This window comes from Microcaecilia unicolor, chromosome 9 (genome assembly GCF_901765095.1).
Source record: "Microcaecilia unicolor chromosome 9, aMicUni1.1, whole genome shotgun sequence".
Lineage (NCBI taxonomy): Eukaryota > Metazoa > Chordata > Amphibia > Gymnophiona > Siphonopidae > Microcaecilia > Microcaecilia unicolor.
Genome location: NC_044039.1, coordinates 82251587 through 82269782, shown reverse-complemented (window position 1 = coordinate 82269782; position 18196 = coordinate 82251587). Strand labels below are relative to the sequence as shown.

The window sequence follows — 18196 nt, the reverse complement described above, 5'->3', positions numbered from 1 at the left end:
GCGAGTACTTCCTTGTGAAGAAAGCTGAAGAAAAATACTGTCGGGTGACAAACTGGTGGTCTCTGTCGCCAATGTAGGGCATAACTGAGATGGACAATCTGAAGAACCCTCCTGGTTGGAAAAAATTAAGCTTCCCTCCTACCATTAGTGCGTCAAGCTCCATCTCTGGCCATCTTCAAATCTAGGCTAAAAGCCCACCTTTTTGATGTGCTTTTAACTCCTAACCCTTACTCGCTTGTTCAGTACCCTATTTTATCATCCCCACCTTAGTAATTACCTTATCTCTTATTGTCCTGTTTGTCTGTCCAAATTAGATTGTAAGCTCTGTCGAGCAGGGACTGTCTCTTCATGTTCAAGTGTACAGCGCTGGCGTACATCTAATAGCACTATAGAAATGATAAGTAGTAGAAGTAGTAGTAGGTCATCCGGGACAGTAACTTGACTGTGGCTATGCTCTGCTGGAGCCAGTCAAAAACTCCATCCCTTGTTTTGACTGGGAGCCAGCTGGGCTATAGGCACATGCTATTCATGAGAACAAGTGTGCTGGGGCTGAGCTTGTGGGTGGGGTGAGATGAAGGAGTTTACCTACTCCTCTGAGAGTAGTAGGAACCTTTCTTCTACCTGTCCAAAATCCTTGTAGGTGAGGAGGTACAGAAGGCTCTCGCTGGGAAAGAGTGTCGATGGTATCAGTGTGGTCTTGATGAGGTCTGCAACCTCCTCTACCTCCTCTCCAAAAGGTTGACTTCAAGGCAGGTGGAGTCCACCAACTTCTGCTAGACTGCCGGGTCCAAGTTGGAGACATGCAGCCATGAGAGTCTGCACATCGTTATATTTTGAACAGAAATCCTGGTCACCACATCAAAAGTTCCCTGGCCAGGAACTTGTGGCTAGTCTTCCGCTACTTGTCAACTGGCAAAGAGATTTGGCCTGCTCTGGTGGAAGAGAATCTGCCAAATCAGTCATATTGAGCACTAGGTTTCGCAAGAAAAAGCTCATGTAGAGCTGATATGACTGGATATGGAATATGAGCACTTAAAGCCTGATACATCTTACTCCACATTAGTCCAGAGTTTGAGTTTCTCTGACTGGGGGCACCCGAAGCAAAGTCCCTGGAACTTTTGACTTATTGGAGCGCGGATTCCACCACCAGAGAATGAGGCAACTCTGGCTTCTCAAATCCAGGTGAACTCTGAATCTGATACATGATGTTTATCTTTTTGGGGAGGACAAGGACAGACAGAGGGGACTCCCAATTCTTCACCTGAATGTCATGTAAGATCTTGTGAAGCAGGACAGTCACAGTCTCTCTAGGTGGACAGTCGTAGTCCAGGATCTTGAATATCTCAGCCCTAGGCTCATCCTCCATCTCCATCAGAATTGGGATGACAGCTGCCATCTCTTTCACAAGCAGGGAAGAAGAGACTTTCTGGTGGAGACTTTTGCCTCTCCTTTGGTGGGGAGGTGTCTTATGGAATACCATAGGACTCCTCCTCTGAGAAGTACCTCGGACCATCCCCAGATGTCCATGAGCGGTCCATATTGAAATCAGCAAAAAACTCTTCATGGGAGGGCTGAGACTGCTTGTCTTGGGTAGGAGGAACCATGTCCCTGCATGGAATGGCATCAAGATGCAGGCTCCACTTTCGACTTCAGCGAAGCTTCCTCCACCGACATTGAGGAGTATATTTATGGGCACCTGTTGACGCTAATATCGCACGTAGTACTGGCATCGGTAACCTCACCACAGGCTGAGGGTCCTGTGAGGTATATGTAGAGACATGGCTGGCGCAAGCACCCCTGATGCCAATGCACTCTGCTGTAAATGCCCCGGCAAGTTCTCTTGCAGCATGGCCCAGATCCGCTCATTGAGGGTTGACATAGGGAAAGTTTGCGGCGTCGGGTCAGGGACAGCCTGCTAAACCATCAATGTTGACTCGGGTACCTGATCCTGGCTACATGGAGACCTCCGTGCAGGTACCTCTTTGATTGAGGGGGAGCGATCCTCTTGGTGCTGATGCTTCTCAGGTACTGGATACCTCGGTGTCGCAGTACTCCCAGCAGCATGCGTCAAGGAGGATCGATGCTTGTGTTTCTTGGCCTTTTCCCAATACTGACGAGGATGACGTCAAATCCTCTTGTCTCCTCAGTGTTGAGTCTGATGTTGACTGGTCCAAGGAGCTGTGCATAGTAGTTGGAGTCAAAGCAGGTGGAGACCTACTCAATGCACGTCCACTCCCAGTGTTAGACAAAGGTCTAGTAGCCATAGGGACCGATGTACCTGATGCTGGTGCAAGCACAGACATTGATGTCACTGCCAATGTTGACAATTCAGACCTGGCTCCAAAAACTTTCTCTTTTTGAGCATCTCTGGACTTCTGTGTTCTTTTTTTGCATATGCAAAGAATACAGTTAGTAGAGTTTATGGTCTGGCCCCAAACACTTGATATACCAGGAATGGGTGTCAGACTCAGAGATGGTCCAATTGTAAGCAGCACAGCACTTGAAGCCACTGGGAACCTTCAGTGCCATGGAAGATGCCATGGCTAAATCAAACAGCCGGGCACCATGGCCTCCTCAATGGTGGAGGGTGAATAGTGGTGTGCCGCAGGGATCAGTACTGGGACCAGTGCTATTTTGACCCCAACAGGTTGTGGGTGGCCATCAGCAAATGCACACTTTCAAATTGGATATCAGACTGAATCTGTTTTCCTTTTTTCCAGGCTAGGCTGACTCTTGAGGGACATGTCAGATGTTACAGCCATGGTTGCGTTGGTTGTCCACCTGAGATCAACCTCCATAGAGGAGATTTGCAAGACTGCAATGTGGTCTTCAGTCCACAACTTCACATCCCACTACTGTTTGGATCAGGACACCAGATGCAATAGTTTGGACATGCAGTTCTGTAGAATTTGTTTGTGTCTACCTTAGTAGACTGAGCAGAAGGCTGGTAACCTACACCCTTGAGATTAGTAGGACCTATGCCTTTGAGAGTAGTAGGACCTACGCCTTTGAGAGTAGTAGGACCTGTGCCTCTGCCCAGTCAAAAATCTTTTTGAAGAAGATGCATATGGAGGCTGCCAAGAGAGAGTGTGTATAGTATCAGTGTGCTTTTTAATGAGGTCAATGACCTCTTCCACTTTCTCTCCAAATAAGTTGTACCCTCGGCAGGGCACATCCGCCAACCTCTACGGAACAGTGTGTTCCAGGTCAGAGACAGAGAGAGTGGCAAGATAACTGGATCCTCTCAAATCCGAGAGCCTTTTGGATATGATATTGCATATTCGCCTTCTTGGGTGCTACCTGCACTGAGAGGGGAGATTCTCATTTCCTCGTGCATCCTTTAGGGGGCAATGACTAGTGACCCCTTCCTTAGGATAACATCTCTGCCCTGGGCTCTTTATCCAACTTAAATGGAATGACCGCAGCTATTTCCCTGAAAAAGGACAGTAAAAGGAGAGCCTCTGGAGAAGATTTTCATAGTGGTTAGGGTGGTGGACTCTGGTCCTGGGGGAACTGAGTTCAATTCCCACTTCAGGCACAGCTCCTTGTGACTCTGGGCAAGTCACTTAACCCTCCATTGCCCCAGGTACAAATAAGTACCTGTATATGTAAGCCGCATTGAGCCTGCCATGAGTGGGAAAGCGCGGGGTAAAAATGTAACTAAAATAAAATAAATCTCTCTTGAGGAGGTGAGGGATCAGAAGGGATACCATATGACTCCTGCTCCAAGAAGTAATGTGGATCCTCTTCTGCTACCCGTGAGCAGTTCCAGTCCGACTCCTCTTCCTCTTGAGAATCAGGAGACTGACAAGCTCCTTTTCAAAAGAGAAAAATGTCTAAAAAGTGACATAAGTCTGCATTAGGACATTTTTCTCACAAAAATGACCAAATCAGTATTTTCGAAACCTGTTTTTAGACATTTTTCTATGAAGTCAGTCAGAAGTACATCCAAATCTCAAGGTGGCTTTTCAGGGCATGTTCATGGCGGGACTTGGGCGTTCCTAAGACTTGGACCGTTTTTCAGCCATAAAGGAACAAAACAAAAATGTCCAGGACTAAAACTTAGACGTTTTGAGCTAGACCTGTTTTATTATGAATAAGGAACAAAAAGGTGCCCTAAATGACCAGATGACCACTGGAGGGAATCAGGAACGATCACCCCTTATTTCCCCAGTGATCACTAACCCCCTCCCACCCCCACAAAAATGTGATGAAAAACATTACTTGCCAGCCTCTGTGCCACTTTCAGATGTTATACTCAGGTCCATCAGAATAGCATGCAAGGTCCCTGGAGTAGTCTAGTAGTGGGTGCAGTGCACTGCAGACAGGTGGACCTAGCCTCCTACCTCTCCCTACCTGTTACAATTGTGGAGGAAACTGCAAGCCCTCCAAAACTCACCAGAAACCCACTGTACCCACATATAGGTGCCCCCTTCACCCGTAAGGGCTATGGTAGTGTGTGTACAGTTGGGGGTAGTGTGTTTTGGGGGCTCAGCAGACAAAGTAAGGAAGCAATGGTCAGATGTGTACCTGGTAGCATTTTATGAACTCCACTGCAGTGCCCCCTAGGTTGCCCTATTGCTGTCCTGGGATGTCAGGGGATCAGTCTACTAAAAATGCTGGCTCCTCCTACATTCCAATAGCTTGATTTTGTACGTTTTGCACTTGGGCGTGTTTTTGTTTCCAGAATGGACCCAAATAAAAAGTCCAAATCACAAAATGCCCAAAATACAAAACGTCCATAGTATTTTCGAAAAAAAAAAAAAAAAAGATAGAAGTTTTTCTTTTTCGAAATGACCTTCTTTCCTGTTCAGAATTTGGAAATTTTGTGTAAAACGTCCAAATTCGGATTTAGATGTCATATCGAAAATGCCCCTCTGAGTCTGCACTGGCCTCAATCATGGAATGACGTCCACGTTCTGAGAAGCATTGAGGTGAGCCCTTATCTCAGGCTCCAGGGAATCTTCCTCCCCAGTGTCAGAGTTCGGATTCGATACTCTGCGAGGTGCCGGTTTTCTGGGCACCGGCATTGGTAGAGCCTCAGAGAGGACCTGGAGCTGTTCTGCTGAGGGCACAAGCAACCTTGATGTCAAAGTGGAGATCCCTGCAGAAACTGCACCAGCTCCTCTCGAAGCATGCTCCACAACCGCTCATCAAGGGCTGCAAAGGCATGGAAGCCAGGATGGAGGCAGCCTGCGAAGTCATCAGTGCCGAACCAGTGATGGGGACCTGGCCGCTCAATGACTGGCACACCAGCACCTCTTCCAAGGAGGGGGAGTGCTCCTCTCGATGCCTGCGCTTCTTGGGGTATCACAAACAGAGGGTTCAAGATCTGGCCCAAGGCACACAATTCACCAGTTCTGTAGGTCCATAAGTGACATAACGAGGCAACATTAGCACATCGAAAAAAGAATTTGGCTAAATTCACTCCTGAATTTTGAACAATTAAAAATGGGGAAGCATTCAAATTGAGGTCGGGGCTGCGGCCTAACTGCGTAGCAACTCGCGAAAAACAAAGGAAGCAAAAAATAAAAAGCCAAGAAACCTAGATAAAAAATACAAGGAAGGGAAAACAGAGAAATAATAAAAAAGAAGATAATTTACCCATAAGGAAAGGCACTCGAGTTAGTGAAAAAATTTTTGAAAAAAGTGCAGAGTGAGAGAAGACTATGTGAATGCGTCCTCTCAGGTCCACGGAAAAAAATAGACTGAGGGACCCACGTTCGAACGCTGGGCGGTGAGAGCACAGCGCATGCGTGGTAGGACACTGATAGAATTTCTCTAGTGCTAGAGATTCTGCATCCGCACTGGGGCTCTGTTGGATGATGTCACCCACATGTGGGAATAACGCGGTCTACTTGTCTTTGGAGAATAGGCATCCCCGTTGGTAATCGAGCTGCTAAATTCTGAAATTAGCGAGTGGCCATTAATGGCAAGAACAGAAATTCGGCCATTTTAGAGCTGCACTAAAAAGTGGCCACAGTGTGCAGGAAACCCACATGCTAAACTACTGCTGGCCACTTTATATCGCGGCTTAGCAAAAGGACCCCTATGTTTCTCAATCTCTACGTGCTGATAGGATGGCACAAACCCAAGCATCTGGATTAGTCTAGTGGAATAAGAAGGAAAGACGTTGTGCAGAGGGGGGGGGGGGGGGGAAGGGAAGGGGGGGTCAGAATGTCAAAACAACAAAATATAAACTATTGCTAAAATCAATTTATACTGTAAATGGAATGTGCTTCTAATAACGTCCCTTTATAAAGGTAAAACATTTTTTTAAAACCCTACAGAAATATGGAGAAAAAGGTAAAATAATTTTTAAAAACCTACAAAAATATGGAGAAAAAAGATCTCAAGAAAACAATGACATTGCCTACTGAACAATGCATCAAAGTTCTTAAACCATAACAACTTAAGAATAGCCATACTGGGTCAGTATCCTGCTTCTAACAGGTCTAATCCAGTCACAAGTACCTGGCAGAATCCCAAAGAGTAGTAAGATTCCATGCTACCAATCCCAGGAATAAGTAGTGGCATTCCTCATATCTATCTTAATAGTAGATTATGGACTTGTCCTGAAGGAACTTGTCCAAATCTTTTTTAAACCCACGTACATTAGTAACTAATTGCTGTTGCCACATCCTCTGGCAATGAGTTCTAGAGCTTAATTATTCACTGAGGGGTCCTTTTACTAAACTGCAAGAAAAAGGACCCTGCGGTAGTGGTGGGGGCCATTTTTTCCATGCACCAGGGCCCTTTTTTTATCACAGTCAGTAAAAGCCCCTCCACAAAATGGCCACGCGGTAAGATAACTTACCGTTTGGCCATGCAGTGGGAAGCACTTACCACCACCCATGAGATGGCGATAAGGGCTCCCACAGTAACTCGGCAGTAACCAGGCAGCGTGCAACGATGCTTGATTACTGCCAAGTTACTGCTGCACTAACCATTTCCAGGGGTTCTACCCCTGGAAATGGTGCATGCTCGACCCGGAACTACTGCCGGCGTCCACGTTGGGTCGGCGGTAGTCCTGGAAGAGCAAGCGGTAAGCCTGCATTGGGCTTACCGCCGCTTTGTAAAAGGGCCCCTGAGTGAAAAAATATTTTCTCCTATTCATTTTAAAAGTATTACCATATAACTTTATGGAGTGTCCCCTAGTTTTAGTACTTTTTGAAAGGGTACATATTAAATTCCCAACCACCTACTCTACTCCACTCAGGATTTTGTAGACTTCTATCATATCCCCCTCAGCCACCTTTTTTCCAAACTAAAGAGCTCTCACCTCTTAAGCCTTTCCTCATAAGAGAGGAGTTTGAGTTTGAAGTTGTTAAAATGTATTAAGCCGAGTTCAGGGGGAAACAAGATGGCTGCCATACTGGTTGTTTGTTGAAACGCTCAGTGCGTGATTGAGCGAAATTTTTCCTTTTTCTCATTGAAATGCCTCATACCTAGTGTAAAGGAATGTTGAGGATAGTGCCTACACCTACCTCAACCTCCTCTCCAGTTCAACCGTAGCTTGAGCTTTACTTCCCCGGTACTCCCAAGTTACCTCGGGGAGTGGATCCCATTGCGGGGGGGGGGGGGGGGGGTCGGAGAAGCGGACTCCCTGCCGGGAGAGGAAGTCTCCCTGTCTCCACCATCTTCTGTACAGATGCCTCCCTGTCCGGCATCAAGAGCGGCCCTGGTGGGAAACCCTGTCGACTCTGATGATGTGTCGGCAGGGGCGTCCGGTGAGGACCCAGGCAAGCGGTCGGCAATCCGTGGAGCTGAGGGAAGTTTGGACTCCCACAGCATTGAACTCGGAGGTGACCCTACAAACGCTCAAGGTGATGTTGGACCAGATTACTACCACTGTACAAAAGACCTCAGGTGAAGTGCTTAATTTAAACTCTAAGTTTAAAGACTTGAAAAATACTGTAGACTCTGTTAAAGTGAAATGACAACTAAAGTACAATCCTTACAAAAGAGGTGGAGATACTGAATAAGTACAAAGAAGTGGCTACTAAAGATTCCATAGACATTAAGCGTAAAATTGAACAAATTGAGAATTTTAATCGACGCCTTAATTTAAGTTTTTTGAATTTTCCTATTATTACGGGGGTAACTTTAACAGATACTTTTCGCAGATATTTGTCAGAAACTATGAATATTCCGGCTGAGGCAACCCCCCCGGTAAATAAGATATATTTTATTCCTAAATCCAGAGGAGATGCACAAGATCTTGAAAAGATATTCCTGATTTACAAAATATTTCTGATATACTAGAACAGTCCTCTGATATTATAATGAACAGAGGTACAATGATTGTTTCCATGGTGTTTGAACAAGACTATAATACTATTCTAAGATTGTACTTCAGAAATTCCAAACTTTATTTTGTGGTTCCAAAGTGTGGATATATCCTGACGTCACTAAATCAACTCAACAAAAAAGGAAGATGTTTCTTGCGTTAAAACAAAAGACTTTAGAAATAGGTGCTTCCTTTTTTTCTTGCGTACCCATGTAAGTGTGTAGTTAAATTAGGTCAAACTAAACATACTTTCTTTTCACCAGAACAACTTAAAATGTTTGTAGATTCGAAACAGATTTAATAGCATAACTTGGACTTATTGCATCTTTTTGCCTCTAATTTTTATATGTCTGTAAAACTTCTCTGATTCTTTTCCCCCTTCATCCATGTTTGAGGTCTAAGAAAGGTGTACATAATAATGTTGATGTAATTAGACTCTAAATCTTTAGAGATTATTCTCTTTATTTCTTTATTACTTGTTAAATTGTGCGAGTATTTGGAGTATTGTAATATTCATTCTACCTGTATTTCTGAACAAGGGGATCCTTGATTATTGTGAATTAAAATTATAAATAAAATGTACTAAGCCGCCCAACAGTACATGCCATCTGGGTGGCTTACAGTCTAGCTGGGGGAGACAAGGCAATCTAGACTCAACAACACATGATAGGGAAAGAGGGTGGAACTACAATCTTTGATAGGATCGGGAGGGGGACACAAAAGGCTAGCATTTATATGTTCCAGAGCTCTGCAACTAGCTCTGCCCAGTCCATCTGCTTAATCCTTTTGGTTACCTTTCTTTGAACTTTTTAAAATTCTGCCATATCTTTTTTGAGATATGGCAACCAGAACAGCATACAAAGCTCAAGGTGAGGTCGCACCATAGAGCGATACAGATGAATTATAATATTCTTTGTCTTATTTTCTATCTCTTTCTTAATATTGCTAGCATTTTGTTTGCTTTTTTTGGCTGCTGCTGCACACTGAGCAGAAGATTTCAATGTATTGACCACGATTATACCTAGATCTTTTTTCTTGGGTGGTTACGCCTAAAGTGGAACCTAACATTAAGTAACTATGATTTGAATTATTATTCCCAAAGTGCATCATTTTGCATTTGTCCACATTAAATGTCATCTGCCATTTGGATGCCCAGTCTTCCAATTTCCTAAGGTCCTCCTATAATTTCTCAAAGTGCACATGCAATTTAACAACTCTGAATAGTTTTGTGTCAATTGCAAATGTAATCACCTCACTCATCATTCCATCATTTATAAATATATTAAATATCACCTGTCCCAGTACAGATTCCTGGGGCAGTACACTATTCACCTTCCTTCATTGAGAGAAATGGCCATTTAACTCTACCCTGTTTTCTATCTTTTAACCAGTTTGCAATCCACAACAGAACATTGCCTCCTATTCTATGGCTTCTTAATTTTCTCAGAAGTCTCTCATGAGGGACTTTGTCAAAACCTTTCTGAAAATTAGATTCACTACATTAACTGGCTTTATTCCTGCCTTCAAAGAAATGAAGTAAGGCAAGATTTCCCTTGACAGAAGCTATATTGACTTTGTCCCGTTTAAACTATGTTTTGTCTATGTGCTCATTAATTTTAGTCTCTGATCATTTCTATCATTTGCCTGGCATTGATGTCAAGCTTACCGGTCTGTAATTTCCCAGATCACCCCTGGAAACCTTTTGAAAACACTGGCATAACAATAGCACCTTCCAATCTTCAGGTAGAAAATAGAATATGACGCAGATAAAGGCCAATTGGCCCATCCATTCTGCCCATCTTCCATTACCCTTAACGCCTCTTTTTCCTAAGAGATCCCACATGCTTGTCCCATGCTTAAACTCTGACACAGTCCTCGTCTCCACTACCTACACCAGGAGGCCATTCCACTCTTTCACTACTACCATTTCGGTAAATGAATAGATTCCTCCTAAGCTTATTTCCTCTTAACTTCATCGTATGCCCTCTCATTCTACAGTTTTCCTTCATTTGAAAAAGGCTCTCTTCTTGTATATTAATGCTCCTGAGATATTTTAAATGTTTCTATCGTATCTCCTCTTTCTCTCCTCTCTTTCAGCGTATACATGTTGAGGTTCATAAGCCTGCCCTTATATGTTTTATGTCCAAGACAGCTTACTAGTTTGTAGCTGCCCTCTGGACCGACTCCATTCTGTTTATATCTTTCTGTAAGTGTGGTCTCCAGAATTGCAAACAGTACTCTAAATGGGGCTTCACCAGAGACTTAAACAAGGGTATCATTACCTCTGTCTTCCTGCTGTCATCCCTCTCTTTATGTACCCAAACATCCTTCTGGCTTTGACTGTCACTTTTTCTACCTGTTTGACCACTTTAAGATCATCAGACACAATCACCCCCAAGTCCCTTTCTTCCTTTGTATACAGAAGCACTTCACCCCCTATAATGTACCGTTCCCTCGGATTCTTGTGACCCATGTGCATGAACCCTGTTTTTGGTTTTTAGCTTTAAATCTTAGTTGCCAAATATTGGACCATTCCTCAAGCTTCACTATGTCCTTCCTCATGTCGTCCACACCCTCCGGGGTGTCCACCCTGTTGCAGAGTCTGGTATCATCTGCAAAGAGACAAAACTTGCCAGACAGCCCTTCTGTAATATCACTCACAAAGATGTTAAAAAGAGCCGGCCCTAGGACCAATCCCAGTGGTATGCCACTGATAACATCCTTATCTTCAGAGCAAGCTCCATTTACCACTACCCTCTGCCTTCTTCTGTTCAACCAATTTTTAACCCAGTCAGTTACTCTAGGTCCCATACCAAGGGAACCCAGTTTATGAGTTGCCTGTGCGGAACCGTGTCAAAGGCCCTGCTGAAATCCAAATACACCACATCCAGAGTCCCTCCCATGTCCAACTGTTTGGTCATCCAGTTGAAAAAAATCAATCAGATTCGTCTGACACAACCTGCCTCTAGTAAAGCCATGCTGCCTCAGGCCCTGCATTCTAACCTCACAATTCTCCGTTTTAGAAGCTTTTCCATTAGTTTACTCACCACTGAGGTCAGACTGACAGGTCTGTAACCTCCCATCCTCCTCCTTACTTCAACCTCTGTGCAAAGGGACCACATCCGCCCTTCTCCAGTCCTCCTGGACCAATCAAGACTCTAAGGAAGCTTGAAGAGGTCAGTCGTGGAGTGGCCAGAACTCTTCTCCGAGTTCCTTGATCACCCTTGGATGTATCCCATCAGGCCCCATCTCTTTGTCTACTTTTGTCACAAACTTTTGTCCTCCGAGAATGGATCTTGGTCTATCATCCATCCATCCCCTTTTGCATTTGTTTTCTTTGGTCCTACCCCCGGCCTTTCATCCATGACACAGAACAGAAATAACTGTTAAGCAGTTCAGCTTTATCCTTATCAGCTTCCCCGTATTCCTCCCCTTCTGCTTTGAGCCTCACAATGCTAATTTGTCACTTCCTCCTGCCGCTTATATATCTGAAAAACATCTTATCCCCCAATTTTGCCATATTAGCTATCTTTTCTTCCATTTGCCTCTTCACGTTCCTGACGCTTTTCCAGATTCTCTTAGCTTATCCAGGTATTTTTGTCTGTCTTCTTCATTAAGGACAATTTTAATGACAGGCTACAGATCACTAATAGCAGAGCAACAATTTATGTCTGAGTGCTTCAGTACACTGGGTAATTACATCTAGTCCAGGTGATTTACTACTCTTTAACTGTCAGTTTGGCTCAGTACTTGACAACGGCTTACACAATCATAGCTGAAACAGCCCTTCATGATGTTTTAAATTTCATAGAAGCATAGTCCAAATAAATAAATCTTAAAAAAAAAGATGGCAACCAAACACCAGGAGCATGTTGTGATCTCAATATAATCTAAAAATATATATTTTAACTTATCTGTAATTCACTAGAACAACATATGCTAGTAGCCATATCCATGTTGGTGAGCCATCCACTCTTTCCTCTACCAGGTTCCCTGCAGGATGTTTTAACTGACCATTTAACATAGGTGTAGGGAACATTGCAGAACATAGTAGTATTAAAATGGCTGTACTTAGTTTAATGTGTCCATTTTATGCTAATGGCAGTCATTTATAACATTACATTTATATTTTGCAGTAAAACAGGATGTAACCCTAGTATTAAAACTAGTGGGTAACGTGCATTATAGGAACAATTCTATAACTGGACACCACCATTTAGGTGCCCTGAGGGCATGTGACAGGAGCCTATTCCTAGGTACTGTTATAGAATACTGTGTAACCTGTATAGACCGTGCCTAACATTGTAGGCACCTGCACTTATGTCAGCCATAGAGCTAGTGTAATGCAAGCAACCTAAATGCGCAGGGTCGCATGTAACTTACAGTATTCTGTAAGTTACGCACTTAAGTGGGAGCCCTGCCTATGTCCCTTCTATGCTCTGACCTGTCTATGCCCCCCTGCAAAAATGCTATATAAGTTAAGCAAGTATTTGAAGAATAGCACTTAGAAGTTTTGTATTTACACGTATATTTGCCAATATTCTAAACATTCATGTGCATAATGCATGTGGAAATATGGGTGTCCAGATTACAGAATTGTCCTTTATGTGCTACTTCTAACCAGTTAGAGCCTAGAATCAATCTACTATGAAAACAATATATGTAACATTCAGAAATATGTAACTATATGAGAAACATATTCCAAAATATAATTATATCTAAATTAGTGATTAAATGATCTACAATCTTACCATCATATGTCACATAGGGTACTTGAAATCCCTTTCCACTATTTCCTTCATTGGATTTGAACTGAATCCACAGTTTCGTGATCTTGAAGTGAATGCTATAGGTCTTTCATAAGTCTGGCAACTTTCATAAGTAGTAATTGAGGTAGGAGAAGCTGTAAGGAAAGACAATACAATTGGGGGGCAATTCTATAACTGGGTGCCACAAGTTAGGCACCTAGATGTAGCACACTGAGCGCTAATTCTATAATGACATCTGGGTGCCCAGATTCTGATATAGAATACTAGTGTAAGTTGGTATTTATGCACCTACTTTTAGGTGCACCCACTTACACCATGTCAATAGCAGATGTAAATGCGTGTGCCTAACAGTTGCACTTTAGATGCAACTTACAGTAATCTGTAACTTATGTGTGTAAGTGGGAACGCCACCAATGCTCCACTCACATGTATGTGCTAAGTGAGTCTCATGCATCAGTTATAGAATACTGCTTAGCACACAACTAACACTTCGATGTGTAAGTTTACATTCATGCATAGATGCATAAATGCTAGTATTCTCTAACTGTAGCATACAAATGGTGATTATATTTAGGCAGCATTCGAGTCGGAAGTGGTTTCATACTTTTCACTGAAACACTCTAGTCCTGATATCAGCCCTCAGGAAATAGCCGGGCTGTGTCCCTGCTAAACCTGGATATTCAACGCTGTCCGTTTCCGGTGGACTGCATTGTTTAACTTTGGCCGGTCCAATTTTAAACGGCTACGCTGATATTCAGTACTGGCTGGCTTAAAGTGAGATCAGCCAAAGTTATTCCACTCATTTGGCTGCCAAACTTGGCTGCTCTCACTTTAAAAATTGGGCAGTATAGCCAGCTATTCTCTATATATAAAAGGCACCACAATGTTCTAATGAAGCTTCCCAGCCGGAAGGGTGACAGCGCCAGAGATATCCGGTTTCCCCCATGAGTGAAGGAAAACAGCACAGCACGAAATCTCTCTCTCTGTAACAGTGAATGACTCAGAGGGGGGAGGGGAGAGGAGACGCCCTCACTCTCTCTGTAACACAAACACAGTACAGCAGGAAACTTCAACACTGAAGGACTGGACTCGGAGGGGGGGAGGGGGAGGGAGAGAGTGCAAGAGGGCAGGACACACCACACTCCCACATGCACACTCTGAAGAAAACTTGCTAGCCCCCGTTTAATTTGCATCAGAAACGGGCCTTTTTTTACTAGTTGCATGATATAACTGCTATCTTTAAGCTGTTAAGCGGCGATATTCAGTGCTGGATAGCCGTGCTGTTTTAGCGGCCATTTTAATTTGAATATTGGGCTGTTTACTGGTTTTTTTTTTTTTTTTTTTTACAGTACAGTCTTGTTTTATCTGACCTCTGCTAATTGGACCATCTGGCATATCTGACAGATCCCCCTGGTACACATTATCGCGTTAAGAAGCACATTGCTTCTCTTCCTGATTTCCAGCTTCATACACTGCAAGGAATCCATGTTTTTGAACTGAGATTGTGCTTCTTGCAGAGGAACCTTGTGGTGCATGCAGCTGATATTCCTTCATGCACCCCTCAAACGAGTTAAGAAGTGTGTGGCTTCTCTTCCTCTTTGTGATTTTAGCCCAATACTTGTCTTATGCATGGTGAATTGGCTTGTGACTAAGGATTACATAACTATTGAAAAATGTACAGGAATGGATCCCACAATTGCTTCCTACTGAGGAAGGAACTGGGTCAGCTGAAGATCATGAATGCATGCAATAGATATTTTTAGAAACTAAATTGCAACCAGGTCTCTCCTCCACTCCTTTAGTTGATGCTGACTTGAATCTGTATACTGACAGATTCACATTGTGGGACCAATATTTACACAGACAGTGCTTATGTTTTGGGGAGTTATGTGGGATTTTGGACAAATATTGATGTAGAGAGAATTCATCAAACAGAACCTATTAAGTACTCTAATATGTATAAAACTGTTAATAGCAATCAAGCGCCCAGCTCAAATTGCAGTACTTAAGTGTGCTACTTACAAAAGGAAACCAGGTTTGCAGATCAAACAGCAAAATGTGGCAGCCTCCTAGGTGAATTTATTCCAGTATATTTGCTACCTTTGTACCCCAGGCCGCCACCAGAAATGGCTGCACTTGAAAAATATTTGCTAATGCAGAACCCATGTCAATGTACGTGTGGGCTGAATGGGGAAGGCAGCTCCCATGGCAGAGGGACTATGGAAAAAGGATGCTCTAGTTGTCTGACCAGATAAATTACTTTATCCTTTGGCTGTATAAATTCATTCAGGAACACACCCTGAATGTTTGCATCTATGATAAAAATTCTGTGATTTGGTATCATTCACAGTTTCCAGAACATGCTGAGGCAGTGGTCCAAGCCTGTCATTCGTGCTGGTCTGCTGGAAAGAAGGACAAGTTTGTAGGCCAACTCCTGCACAGCTTTCCCAACTCTTGGGGCTGTTTCTGTACATACAGACTGATTGCTGTAACGGGGAATTGCTTGAAAAACGTATCCTCTGTCTCTCTCATCACTTACTTATTGAGTGGAAGACCAATGTGATGAAGTTTTAGTGCCGCTGTTTAGGTGCTGATAATATCCTATGGAGATGCTTACATGGTTAGTGTGTGCTAATTTTTATGGCGCACCACAAAACGCTAGCACGCCTCTTAGGGATCTGTCCTGGGACCTCTTCTTTCCTCCATCTATACTTCTTCCCTTGGTATTCTGATCTCATCCCATGGTTTTCAGTATCATCTTTATGCTGATGACTCCCAGAGTTACCTCCTCCACACCAGAAATCTCAGCCGAAATCCAGGCCAAAGTATCAGCCTGCCTGTCTGACATTGCTGCTTGGATGTCGCAGTGCCATCTGAAAACTAAACATGATCAAGACTGAGCGTTCTTATCTTTCCCCCTAAACCAACCTCTCCTCCTCCTCCCCCATTCTCTATTTTCTGTGGATAACACTCTCATCCTTCCTGTCTCATTAGCTCGTAACCTTGGGGTCATCTTCGACTCCTCCCTCTCCTTCTCTGCACATATTCAGCAGCTAAACCTGTCGTTTCTTTCTCTATAATATCACCAAAATTCGCCTTTCCTTTCTGAGCACACTACCAGAAACCCTCATCCACACTCTTATCACCTCTCGCTTAGACTATTGCAACTTGCTTCTTACAAGTCTCTCACTTAGCCATCTCTCCTCTTCAATCTGTTCAAATTTCTGCTGCACGACTAATATTCCACCAGTGTCGCTATGCTTATATTAGCCCTCTCCTCAAGTCACTTCACTGGCTTCCCATCCGTTTCCGCATACAGTTCAAACTCCTTTTATTGACTTATAAGTGCATTCACTTTGCAGCTCCTCAGTACCTCTCCACTCTTATCTCTCCTGACATTCCTCCCTGGGAACGCCATTCACTGGGTAAATCTCTCTTATCTGCACCCTTCTCCTCCACCGCTAACTCCAGACTTCGTTCCTTTTATCTTGCTGCACCATATGCCTGGAATAGACTTCCTGGGCCGGTACATCAAGCTCCATCTCTGGCCGTCTTCAAATCTTAACTAAAAGCCCACCTTTTGATGCTGCTTTTAACTCCTAACCCTTATTCACTTGTTTAGAACCCTTATTTCATCATCCTCACTTTAATATTCCCTTATCTCTTGTTTGTCCTGTTTGTCTGTCCCTAATTAGATTGTAAGCTCTGTCGAGCAGGGACTGTCTCTTCATGTTCAGGTGTACAGCACTGCGTACGTCCAGTAGTGCTATAGAAATGATGAGTAATAGTAGTAGTAAACAGGGCCCTTAATATCTGTTATAATCTTTGACTTCCTTTCTGCAGCGAGCAAGGGAGGAGGACATGAGAAAAGGGGGTTTCACACTGAATTGACTTAAATGTCTTTTGTTTGAAATACGTAATGGCTAGCACTGGACGTCAATCGTAACTTTGATAATATGGACTATTTTTTTTAAGTGAAGTTTTCTTTATGTGCATAAATGATGAACAATACAGTTGTACTGAAAGTAAAGTAGTTTTTTGTTCCCAGTATTGTTGTTCTAGACAGTAACCTTTCAAATTCGAGCTTACAGTTTAATGCTTACATTCTTGTTTTTTTTAGTGACAGGAAAGAGAATAGAATTGCAACACTACAAGGTCTGTCGGGATAAGCATGGATGTTAAATTTTGTTATATTGTAATCTTTATATTCTGATTCTAGTTTTTCAGTATCCTCCATTTTTTTTGTTTATTCTAACTTAAATGGTAATGCCTTTCTAAAATTTTTAATTGACTATATAACCAGGGATGTACTATCCTCTCGCACCGAGGATATGTCTCTGAGTGTTGCCCGGAAGGGAAAGGTTAGGACAGCTGTTGTAGTTGGTGATATCGATCATTAGCATATAGATAGCTGGGTGGCTGGTGGACGTGAGGATCGCCTGGTGACTTGCCTGCCTGGTGCGAAGGGTGGCAGACCTCACACGTCACCTAGATAGGATTTTAGATAGTGCTGGGGAGGAGTTGGCTGTCTTGGTACATGTGGGTACCAATGACATAGGAAAATGTGGGGAGAGAGGCTCTGGAAGCCAAATTTAGGTTCTTAGGTAGAAAACTCAAATCCAGATCCTCTAGGGTAGCATTTCTGAAATGCTACCTGTTCCACGCGCAGGGCCCAAGAGACAGGCATAGCTCGGGAGTCTCAATGCGTGGATGAGACGATGGTGCAGGGAGGAGGGTTTTAGATTTGTTAGGTACTGGGCAACATTCTGGGGAAGGGGGAGCCTATTCCGAAAGGATGGGCTCCACCTTAACCAAGGTGGGACCAGGCTGCTGGGGTCAGCATTTAAAAGGAGATAGAGCAGCTTTTAAACTAGAAATGGGGGGAAGGCCGACAGTCGCTCAAAAGCGCATGGTTCGGGATAAGGTATCTTGCCAAGGATACCTCACAAACAGGGAAGATAGGTTTCTGGATAGTGAGGTTGCACAACAGACCGTGGTAGGTCAGGTGTCCTTAAATACAACTAAAGATCAGACAAAAGATGGCCATCATAGTGTCAAGTAATAAACATCATGCAAATAGGAACAACAACATACTTGAAATGTCTATATGCAAATGCTAGGAGTCTAAGAATAAGAT

At 43.4% G+C, this 18196-nt stretch overlaps 1 protein-coding gene across 1 annotated transcript in view; it reads right to left on the bottom strand.

Annotated features, from left to right (window-relative positions):
* SCUBE1 (signal peptide, CUB domain and EGF like domain containing 1) overlaps window positions 1–18196 on the bottom strand; it is a 1083891-nt gene that overhangs the window by 28183 nt on the left and 1037512 nt on the right. Inside the window, 2 exon segments of the mRNA XM_030214211.1 lie at window positions 13042–13119; window positions 13122–13193. Coding sequence (XP_030070071.1) covers window positions 13042–13119; window positions 13122–13193 — 150 coding nt within the window.